General features: G+C 39.2%; 1 protein-coding gene across 4 annotated transcripts in view; it reads left to right on the forward strand.

The window, feature by feature from the left end:
- Positions 1 to 12,161, forward strand: part of TMCO1 (transmembrane and coiled-coil domains 1) — a 52,329-nt gene extending 40,168 nt beyond the window's left edge. For 3 of the 4 annotated variants that reach the window (XM_031037585.2, XM_006741992.3, XM_031037584.2), the window contains one exon: positions 11,577 to 12,161. In XM_031037585.2, coding sequence (XP_030893445.2) covers positions 11,577 to 11,727 — 151 coding nt within the window. In that variant the 3' untranslated portion in view covers positions 11,728 to 12,161. Of the gene's footprint in view, positions 1 to 1,835; positions 1,919 to 11,576 lie in introns of all 4 variants that reach the window. The other variant, XR_014146607.1, reaches the window with a different exon arrangement.

A 12,161-nucleotide genomic window follows, 5' to 3' on the forward strand; every position in this document is an offset into this window, starting at 1 on the left:
GATTGTGACCGTATTTACATATATCAGTAACATCTCTATAGTGTTAACCAGAATCCACTTCCTTTACTAAATGTGAGTGATGGTGTTATTAAACCATCTAGCTCTATTCCCTTCATGACAATAATGCTCCCCTTATTATGATGGGGGTATAATATTAGGATGAATTAAGGGCATCTCTCTGCTTCAGTCATCTTCCCCCATCCTTAAGAGATCATTATCACATTAGTAATAATTCCTTGATAGAGTGTTCATTTATTTACTCAACAAAATTGAGCACAGACAGGTATCATGCTCCGGGCTGGGTGCTTATTATACAGTTTTAAACAAAACTGACACATAATTATGGTCCTTGACTTCATGGAACCTTTGTTTCTTTTGAAATTAAAAGGTTAATTTTTCTCCCGATAGCTTCACTTAAAAAATCATTATCAATTATGAGGGTATAGAAATACATTTAGGGGCGCCTGAGTGGCTTAGTCGTTAAGCGTCTGCCTTGGGCTCAGGTCATGATCCCGGGGTCCTGGGATGGAGCCCCACATCGGGCTCCCTGCTTGGCGGGAAGCCTGCTTCTCCCTCTCCAACTCCCCCTGCTTCTGTTCCCTCTCTGGCTGTGTCTCTCTCTGTCAAATAAGTAAATGAAATCTTTAAAAAAAAAAAACACCATTTAAAAAAATTTTTTTTTAAATTTTTTATTTACTTATTTGAGAGAGTGAGTGAGAGAGAGACAGAGAGAAGGAGTAGGGAGAGGGGCAGAGGAGGAGGGAGAAGCAGACTCCCCACTGAGAAGGGAGCCAGACGTGGGGCTCGATCCTGGGACTCCAGGATCATGACCCAAGCTGAAGGCAGACACTTAACCGACTGAACCACCTAGGCACCCCTAAAATTATTTCTATTATATTAGTCATTCAGAGTAGAAGCAGATGAAACCAAGGTTGAACTTTGAACCTAAACTAACACAATTTTATGATGTATTACTAGTTCACATAAGTATTTGTGAATCTGGTTTTCATCTTGTACATATTTTTTCCTATGCTAGGATGTTATTAATTAAATGATTGACCATTGCCTTAAGAGGTTTCAAGGGAAAGCAAAAATAATGCTATACTGATCATATAATAGATTTTAAGACATTCCTATTTGAGAAACTTTTTTTTTAAAGATTTTATTTATTTATTTGACAGAGACAGCAAGAGGGAACACAAGCAGGGGGAGTGGGGGAGGGAGAAGCAGGCTTCCTGCTGAGCAGAGAGCCCAATGTGGGGCTCTATCCCAGGACCCTGGGATCAAGACCTGAGCCAAAGGCAGAAGCTTAATGATTGAGCCACCCAGATGCCCCCCTACTTCAGAAACTTTAAAGTGATGGGGAGAGAGGAGGAATGCATTGGAAGGTTGAGGAGGTACAGTGTTTGGGGTAAAACACCAGTGTTTGAATCTTGTTGCTACTTTATTGGCTAAGTATCCTTGGGAATGTCAACCTCTTGGAGTGTCTCTCAGTCTCAGTTTTCACAAAGGTGAAAGGGGGTTGGTGGACAACCTCACCATGTTATGATAATCAGAAGACAGTGACACAGAATGTTAGCAGTTCTTAGGGTCACATTTTTTTAAAAGATCAATTAGTGCCCCCTCCTCTGGGGTATCAAAAACTAATGATGTACTGTATGGTGACTAACATAATAAAATAAAATAAAAAATAAATAAAATTAATATTTGTTCCCCAGCCCAAGATAGGATAAAGTTGCTTTTTATAGATTGAAACAGGGTGATATGTCATTAACTGAAAATAAATCTAATTACCTTTTCTCATTTTATCTTTCTCCTTTTTTAAAATTCCTTAGTGCTTAGTGAACAAATGATTAAGCTGCCTTGACCTTCACACCACCAACTATTTCTTTTGTATGAATTTGCAGCAGCGGAAATGGTAGGTTTGCCAGCTTCCAGCAGGGGTGTTAAGTTAGTCCAGGGTAGTGACGGAATTCAAGAATAGAAGGAAATTTCCTTAATTCCCAAAATTAAAGTACTTGCTTTTTTTTATTTTCTTCTTCTTATGAGTCAGTAACAGATTCTGTAAATGGTGATCTCCTCTATAAAAAGTGCTCTAAATCTCAGTAAAAACCCAAGTAAACTTACCTGGTAAACAGCTAAGGGGAAAACTGGCTTATTCTTATGAATTTATAGAACTGTAAAACCTATGAATGGAATGCTCTTTCTTTGAAAGCAAAAAGGATTAGTGGTTCTGAGGAAGAATGGAAGAGTTTTATTTTTTTTTTCTTTTTTCACCCATATCTTAACATATAACTTTATGTATGTATGACTGTATCTGAAAAAGTATCCGTGAGAATTTGTCATTGTCTCTTTGAACAGGTATATGTGCTCAGAAGAGTGATAAAAATAAATTTTTATTTTTTTTCACTCTTGGCTTGCTTAGGGCAAAGAATTTTGATGTGCCCTGTGTATGTATAAAAGCAGGTTCTAATTATGTCATCTCAGTATATTTAAAGCCATCAAAATGAGAAGATCAAATGCCTGCCATCTCCTGTTCCTCATCATTAACATATGTCACTTTATTTAAGACTTAGAGCTTAGTTCATTAATGTATAGCTCATCTACAAGCAGAATGTTTTCATTTTTAGTACTTAAGTTCAAATCAGTTAAGAGAATGCAGGTGGTTCAGAAAATGATAGCTTAACTAGTAAGTGAGAAGAACAGATTATTCGGCATTACCTTAACCTGATCTCTTTGTGAGTTGTTTCAGTGCATGAGTTCAAGGCTTTATTTAGAATATTGCCTGTCATTGCTGAAGAGTGATTCAAGTCTTTATACAATGCCAGGAATTCTTCTTTGATGCTGAGAGTACAGGGTAAAAAGCAATGGTTTCTACCTTTGTGAAATTCATAATCTGTGTGGAAAGACAGACCCATAAGTAATAGTAGAGTATGATTGATGCCCTTGATGTGTGTGTGCATGTACAAAATGGTATCAGAAAAAAAAAAAAAAACATGCTATGGAAGCAAAATGGCTAAGGGATGAAACTAAAATTTTATACAAAGGGGCCATTTTAGTTCTATCTTGTAGGATGAGTAGGGCTTTTCCAATCTTATCAGAGCATTTTTTTTCAAGATTTTATGTATTTATTTGACACAGAGAGACGGAGATAGTGAGAGAGAGAGAGAGCACAAGCGAGGGAGCGGCAGGCAGGCAGAGGGAGAGGGAGAAGCAGTCTCTCTGCTGAGCAAGGAGCCCGATGCGGGACTCGATCCCAGGACCCTGGGATCATGACCTGAGCCGAAGGCAGACGCTTAACGACTGAGCCACCCAGGCGCCCCTCTAAGTGTTTCTTGTAGTGTAAGTTTGCTGGTGACAAATACTCTTGATCTTCATTTATCTGAAAGTATTTTTATTTTCTCTTTATTCTTAAAGGATATTTTCCCTGGATATGGAATTCTGGGTTGATTGGGTTTTTCTCATTTGTTTGTTTTAATCCTTTCAACATTTTATTTTATTTATTTATTTGTTTTTATTTATTTATTTGACAGAGAGAGACACAGAAAGAGAGGGAACACAAGCAGGGGGAGTGGGAGAGGGAGAAGCAGGCTTCCCACTGAGCAGGGAGCCCGATGGAGGGCTCGATCCCAGGACCCCGGGATCATGACCTGAGCCGGAGGCAGACGCTTAACGACTGAGCCACCCAGGCGCCCCTCCTTTCAGGATTTTATTTTATTTATTTCCTTTTTTAAGATTTTACTTATTTATTTGACAAAGACAGAGATAGCGAGAGCAGGAACACAAGCAGGGGGAGTGGGAGAAGGAGAAGCAGGCTTCCCACCGAGCAGGGAGCCCGATGTGGGACTCGATCCCAGGACCCTGGGATCATAACCCGAGCCGAAGGCAGACCCTTAACGACTGAGCCACCCAGGAGCCCTCCTTTCAGCTTTTTAAAATGCCTTTCCACTATCTTCTGGCCTCCATTGTTTCTGATGAGAAGTCTTTCATATCTTTGTATCCCTATAGATAATGTGTCACTTTTCTCTGCCTGCTTTTAGATTTTTTTTTTTCTTTAAGTTTGGTTTTCAGCAGTTTGGCTGGATATGCCTAGGGTATTAAATTTTTTTTTAAATGCTGCTAGAGTTTTTTTCCTGCCCATTCCTTCTCTCTTCTTTTCTGATTCCAGTTTCTTACATGTCTTGTCTTTTCAGTATGGTCTAAGAGGACCCTGAAGCTCTGTTCAATTTTTAAAAATCTTTTCCTCTCTGTTCTTTAGATAGGATAATTTCTGTTAATCTGTGTTTAGTTTACTGACTTCTCTGTCATCCCTCATCTGAGTTAACCTTAAGTGCACACAATGATTTTTAAATTTTGATATAATATTTTTTAGTTCCAGAATTTCCATTCTGTTCTTTTTTTGCTATCATTTTTCCTTGCTGAGATTTCCTATTTCTTAATTTATTATGAACATACTTTATGCCCTTTGGCATAGTTATTTAGCTGCTTTATTTTTTTTTAAGATTTTATTGATTTATTTGAGAGAGAGAGAGAGACAGCACTTGAGAGCAGAGGTGGGGAGGGGCAGAGGGTGAGGAAGAGAGAGGATCTCAAGCAGACTCTGCGCTGAGCACGGACCCTGATGCGGGGCTCGATCACATGACCCTGAGATGATGACCTGAGCGAAACCAAGAGTCGGACACTTAACCGACTGAGCCACCCAAGTGCCCCTATTTAGCTGCCTTAAAATACAAACCTTATCTACTGATTGCAACATTTGGATAATCTGAAGATTGGACTCTGTTGCCTGCTTTCTTAAGTATGGGTCAAGTTTCTTGTTTGTTGGTATATCTAATTATTTTGGATTGTATCTTGGACATCGTTATGATAGGTGTCTGTTATTCTTTGGAAGAGTGCTCAGTTTTTTAGTTAAGCAGGAAGTTAACTTGGCACTCAAACTCTATACTCTGTCTCCTTTCTTGTAGGCAGTACCTGAAATCTCAGTTATTTTAGTCTCAGCTGGGCTACTTGAAAGCTGTCTCACACTTGGCATAGTTTAAGAGATTTGGGCAGAGTTTAAATGTAGTTGTGAACTTCTCCTCTGTTAACTGTTTTCCAAGAGTTGCTCACTCAGTTTTAAGCTGCTGGTCACCCAAATCCCTGTCTTTTGGTTTTTCAAACCAGTGAGACTTAAGTTTCGTTCTGAGTTTTAGATACCCCACTCTGTACCAGCCACATCCTACCATTCGTTATAGGATTAAAAATACATTACATACGTGAGTACATATATAATATACAAACATACATCTTGTCTTCCTGCGCTAAACTACAATTCAGAACATTCTCCTTGACTGATCCTCAGATGAAGGGCTAAACAGGATCTAAGGGAAGTTTTACTGGAAAGATGGTTAGGAGAGAGACAGATTTGGATTGTCACTTGATCACCTGACATACCCCCATCCCTCAAAAAAAAGACCTTTATTATAAGCAAGGCCTTTGACAACCTAGGACAGAAAAGTTCATCAGCATTACAAAGGAAGTGGCATTACTCTAGTGCAGATTTGATGTGCTCATGTTCCTTTCAGAATTTTGATTTCCACTTTGCAAGATGTGTGTTGAAATCTGCAATATAATTTGTTAGAACATAGTCACATTCTAGAATGCTAGAGCCACGGGACTTTGGCTTCTTGAAGGTGCTTGATGGGAAGCTTGAAGGGCCCAGCAGGAGGCCTCAGGTCCCTAACAGTATTTTATCTGTTTTCTGTAGAGGGTTTTTTCATGAGATTTTATTTAAAGAAAGGATTCTGTGGCCTAAAGGGTTGAAAGTGATTGATCTAGTGATCCCTCTTCTTTCCAGGGGGTTGGGCAACTGAGATTCGGTAAGGTGAGAAGACTTTGCCTTATTGCTGCTTTGCCTGGTTTGCCTGTACTGGGACTCAAGTCTTCTGATTGCTGACCCAGTAGTGTTTTGGGTACTCCAGTGTACTGCCATTGTTCTCAGTAAATATTTCATCTCTACATCATTCTCTAAAACATCTAATTTAGATAGAATGTGAAAACCCTAGGGTTGTTGGGTGGGGCCATCTGAGGTGATCGGATTTCCATACAGCTTTATGGATCTAGTAAAGATTATGTTACGGGAACTTGATGAGAAATTGTAATCAATTGGAAGTGAAGGCTGGTTGTTTGATGCCAGAGAAACTAACAAAGAATAAACTAAGGCTTGCCATGGCTGAGTTATTTTAGTTAAATGACTAAGGAATAACATTTAGCAGAATGTGTTTATGGCTAGTGACCTGGGTCTTCCCAAAATATCCAGTTAGCAACCAACAACTTCCTTTTCTTGATCACCGGTTCTTATCCTTTGCAAAGAGGAAGGAACGCAAATCCTGTAATGGTATTTTTCTGGGTTTCCTGCCAGTTGAAGGCATGATTATGGGAAAATGTTTTTCCTTTGTTTTTCCCTTCTGACATACACTCCTTAGTTGTTACCCTACTACACAGGACAGAACAGAAATTCAAAATAATTGTTTTATATTTTTCTATAACCTTACCAAATCGTACTGTATTTTGCATGTATATTAAGTATTCTTCCATACCATCTTTATAATATATTAAAGCTTTTGTCTTGGGGTGCCTGGGTGGCTTAGTCATTAGGCGTCTGCCTTTGGCTCAGGTTGTGATCCCAGGAGCCTGGGATCCAGCCCTACATCGGGCTCCCGGCTCCATGGGAAGCCTGCTTCTCCCTCTCCCTCTATGCCCTTGTGTTCCCTCTCTCGCTGTCTCTCTCTGTCAAATAAATCAATAAAATCTTAAAAAAAAAAAAAAGCTTTTGTCTTTCAGCAAAATGCATATCTCTAAGCTAAATCTTACTAAGAAGCCCTGAAAAATTGGAGGAGAATTAGGAGATTATAGGAAAGCAGTCAGGTCAAGTTTAATGGATAAGGTTGTTGAAAGACATAATGGAGATAATGTATACAAAAGTATCTGCTACAGTGTGTCATGCTCAGTAAGAATTTATTGAATCACTCTGACAGTTGACTCTTTTCCTCATCTGCATATAAGGATAATAAGCCTGCCTCACTGAGCTGTTGTGAGGATTAAATGAGAACATTCATGTGAAGTACTTAGAACAATGCCTAGCCCTTTGAGATAGCACCCATAGAAATATTCACCTTTATTTTAAATTATCCTGTTCAGGGGTATCTGGGTGGCTCAGTCGGTTAAGCATCTGCCTTTAGCTCAGGTCATGATCCCAGGGTCCTGGGATCGAGCTCTGTGTCAGACTCCATGCTCAGTGGAGAGTCTCCTCCCTCTCCCTCTGCTACCTGCCCTGCTCGTGCTTGCTCGCTCGCTCTCAAATAAATAAAATCTTTAAAAAATTTTTTAAAAATAGGGACGCCTGGGTGGCTCAGTCAGTTGAACATCTGCTTTCGGCTCAGGTCATGATCCCAAGGTCCTGGATTGAGCCCCGCATCGGGCTCCTTGCTCAGCGGGGAGTCTGCTTCTCCCTCTGCCTGCCACTCCCCCTGCTTGTACTCTCTCTCTCTCTTTGACAAATAAATAAAATCTTAAAAAAAAATTTTTTTAATAAATTATCCTGTTTAGCAATATTTCAAAAAGTTGGCGACAAGGAATGAGAAAAGGATATATAAACTGTTATTTTTTATATATCTTTACAGTTTTTATTTTTTATTTTTATTTTTTTATTTTTAAGATTTTATTTATTTATTTGACAGAGAGAGAGACTCAGCGAGAGAGGGAACACAAGCAGGGGGAGTGGGAGAGGGAGAAGTAGGCTTCCCTTGGAGCAGGAAGCCCGATGCGGGGCTCGATCCCAGGACCCTGGGATCATGACCTGAGCCGAAGGCAGACGCTTAATGACTGAGCTACCCAGGCGCCCTCTTTACAGTTTTTATTTTTTTTTTAAAGATTTATTTATTTATTTGAGAGAGAGAGAATGAGAGAGAGTACATGAAAGGGGGGAGGGTCAGAGGGAGAAGCAGGCTCCTCGCTGAGCAGGGAGCCCGATGCGGGACTCGATCCCGGGACTCCAGGATCATGACCTGAGCTGAAGGCAGTTGCTTAACCAACTGAGCCACCCAGGCGCCCCTACAGTTTTTATATGCATTTTGTATAGACTATTTTTTAGAGCAATTTTAGGTTCCCTACAAAATTGAGCAGAAGGTACAGAGATTTTCCATCTCGTCCCTGCCACCTCATGTGCGCAGTCTCCCCAACCACAACCCCCAGCACCAGAGCACTGCATTTGTTCTAGTCAGTGAACTTACAGTGATGCTTCTTTGTCACCCAGAGTCCATAATTTATTTTAGGGTTCACTCTGGGTGTTGTACATTTTGTGGGTTTGAATTTATATGCATTTATTTATTTTTTTAAAAGACTTTATTTAAGAGAGAGACAGAGCATGAGCAGGGGGAGGCGGGGCAGAGGAAGAAGCAGGCTCTCCACTGAGCAGGGAGTCCGATGCGGGGCTCGATTCCAGGACCCCAAGGTCATGACCTGAACCAAAGGCAGACGCTTCATTGACTGAGCCACTCAGGCACCCCTGCATTTATTTACTTAATGATGTAACATACTCATGTGCTCATACGTAATCTTCATAACAGAATGTTTTTATAGGCCAGGACTGCTACAAGATCTTTTTTATTACTAAGATAATGATCTCTTAGAGAGTGGTTTAATAGAGGAAAGCTGTACTTTGAGTTGTATGTCAGTTCACGTCCTGACTTGTAACCTCTCTGTCTCAACTTTCTCATCTCCAAAGCAAGGATAACTGAGGACTGGCATCTAGTCCTTAGAACTATTTGTAAACTTTAAGGTGCATAGAAATGTTGGATGGTATTACTACTGTGGAGAGAGAATGGTGACCTCTTCTTTTTTACCCATCTTTTTTGCATCTTGAGAGCATCAGTTAGCTCCTACACCAAAAAGACTTCACGGACAGGGAAGCAGAGAAAATCTTATCTAAGAAAACCATCAAAAGCCCTGGGTTCATTTGTGAAACTATAGGAATTTAAACAGATTGTTTAGAATTTCACTAAAGGATAAGATTGCATGTAGTACATAGAAAGCATTTATAGTAAAATACAAATACTTGAGTAATGTAACATTGATAAACTTAGTGTTCCCAAAGGAAGCCTGTGACAAGAGCCACAGGAGAACAAAGTATAGAGCTGCCTGGATTTCCATGAACTTCAGCCTTGCCAATAAAGTGTGTCCGTTTTAATGTTTTTGTTGCTGTTTGAGCTCTTCCCCATCTAGAGCAGTGGACTTGTATCCAGTAGTCATTTAGATGCTTTTATTTCATAAATAGGACGTCAGGGCGCCTGGGTGGCTCAGTCGTTAAGCGTCTGCCTTCGGCTCAGGTCATGATCCCAGGGTCCCTGCTTCTCCCTCTCCCACTCCCCCTGCTTGTGTTCCCTCTCTCGCTGTGTCTCTCTCTGTCAAATAAATAAATAAAATCTTTAAAAAAAAAAAAAAAGACGTCAACAGTCTACCCTTCAAAATATTTCCTATTTTCCTTTGAGATGTTTCTTTAAATTACAGTAAACCTGTAATTTAAAGGGCATCAGAGGTTTTACACTAGTCTTTATTTCTAAAGTGGTAAGGACTCACTTAATTGGCCCCTGTCTCTACAGAAAAACTGATCAAGGATGTCTAGTATATTTTGTCTAGACTGTATTAGTGTGTTTGTTAACTAGACAAATGTGTTTATCCATAGCTAATTCTGTAATGTCTTATTCTTTCAAATTTTATCTTTAAAGTCATTTCCCACAGTGCCTTGCTTAATGCTGGATATATTGTAGGTGGTCAGTAAAGACTTACTGATTAAATAAAAGAAATGGGAAATTAGTGACATATCATTTGGTCTTACTGTTTTGTACACCTTTTTAGAAGCAGGCATGAAGGAGTTATTTTTATTATAAAAGTAATACATTCTCCAGCTTTACTAAGGAGAAGCAGCCTGATCTAATGATTGATTTTTTTTTTTTCTTAGCTTCCTCCCAGATTTCTTTTTAAAGTAAAGCACAAGGGGTTGGGGGGATGGGGTAACTGGGTGGTGGACATTGGGGAGGGTATGTGTTGTAATGAGCACTGGGTATTATATAAGACTGAGGAATCACAGACCTGTATCCCTGAAACAAATAATACATTATATGTTAATTAAAAAAAAAAAAAGAAAGCACAAGCTGCAGTGTTGTGAGTGTGTGAGTGGATGGATAAATGAATGAATGAAGTTTTTGTGATAAATATAATTTGAATGAGTTCTTAAAGTTGTGTCTTCATTTTTATATATTCTGTTATATTCTGGCAGTGTGCTATGTCAGAAATATAAACACTCAAATCTGTAGCAGTCCTCATTCCCAATGATGAAGGACTGAGGGATTGTATACACTTCAGAGAAGGCTGGCTATGGGTATTGTCATGGTGCGTTATGTACAGTGGTGCTCAGTAACTACTGAGTGAATGTGCGCTTGCTCACCTGCCTACCAACGGGGTAGAGTGTGTTCTGAAGACCAGAACTTTAACATAGGAAGTACTGTGTAAGAGCATCCATCCGATTATGAATCAAAACACATGGGTTTTAATTCTAACTTTGCTCTTCATTTAACTTTGTAATTTTGGACAAACCATCACACTTTTCCAGGTTTTCATTGGAATTCCTCAAATACAAAATGAAAGAATTGAGCAAGAGAAAGTAGATAATCTTTAAAGTTTTTCGCTCTTATGAATGCTGTACAGAATCTTAACACCTGACCTTTAACTGAAGCTCTCCACATTCACAAACCCTCTCACTTCCCTCTTTAAAAAGGCATAGCATTTAATCCCCGCATCACACTCTCCATTCATGGTTTGCTCTGTGGTATGCCCACACCTGTCTGTTCCTACCAGGTGAGTCATTGCTTTTCAAGAGCCTGTATCTATCCTAAAACTGTTTATGCTGGTTTTACTTGTTGTTGTATTTATGTAATTTAATGTTATAGTAAGTAATAAAATATGAATGTAAAAAGTGATTTTTATGAGAACTACTTTAATGAAGGTGAATTTTTGAAAAAACTGCTGAATTGGATATAATGAGACAAGTGAAAAGGTGAGGGGAGGTGCTAGAAATCTAGGAGGATTCTGGACTCAGATTGCTTTACAGGAACCTAAGATCCCTTACCACTCTGAAAAAACTGAAACTGAGTATTTCAGTTTCGGCTTTAGATGGTGCAGTAATGACTAAATTCAGCTGATGATCCATATTGAGAGAAAAGGCCTTGCTGTAAGAAACAGCTAATGAATATACTTTATATGCTTCGAGTTGAAATAAAAGATTACCTCTTTTAATGATTCTCCACTTGAAAAAATCAGCTTCTTTTGGTTGTGGACCAAGGTCGCATTAGGTGAGAGGGCTTTTACTGTCTTATGACCTCCATTGTGTTGTAGCCTTCTAAAAAATAACACGGTAGTAATTGTCCTATTTTAGGTTATAATGGTACTTTTAATTTATATGCCTTCTCTTCATATGGGATCTATATAAATACTCTTCTATCTCATATTAAAACCCAATTTTAATTCTGTTTTCTTCACAGAACATCCAGAAGATTCTTGGTCTTGCCCCTTCACGAGCTGCCACCAAGCAGGCAGGTGGATTTCTTGGTCCTCCACCTCCTTCTGGGAAGTTCTCTTGAAATCAAGAACCCCCCTGTAATTCCTGTCATTCTTTTTAAACATTCAAATTAGACTGGCAACTATTTTGTAGCAAGAGCCATAGACAACCTTAGCACTTGGGCCACTTTCTAGTGCTGAGTTATTTCTAGCCTTTTTGGGTATGATTCAAATGAGAATGGCACCCAGCAAACATGATAGTACTTTCAGTCACAGATTAATTTTTAGAAAAATAAGTTTGTTGGTTAGATAAGTTCAGGCATTGTTTATGTAATGAGAAGCAAATAGCATCTTTCTTGTTTGGCCTACATGGATATTTTCTGTGGGCCTGACTCTCAAGTCTGTGCTGTGTGCCATGTACCATGGAAGTTGGCTCTCCATGAGCATTTAGAGATCTGGAAGAAAAATTTAGTTTGTAATATCTTAATTGGAACTATTTGTTGTACATTGTTTCCAAGCCAAATATATGACCCAGGATCAATAAAGATGCCAAAATTTTAGCTATTTCA

Source organism: Leptonychotes weddellii, chromosome 6 (assembly GCF_054177405.1).
Source record: "Leptonychotes weddellii isolate Sample4059 chromosome 6, ASM5417740v2, whole genome shotgun sequence".
Taxonomy (NCBI): Eukaryota; Metazoa; Chordata; class Mammalia; order Carnivora; family Phocidae; genus Leptonychotes; species Leptonychotes weddellii.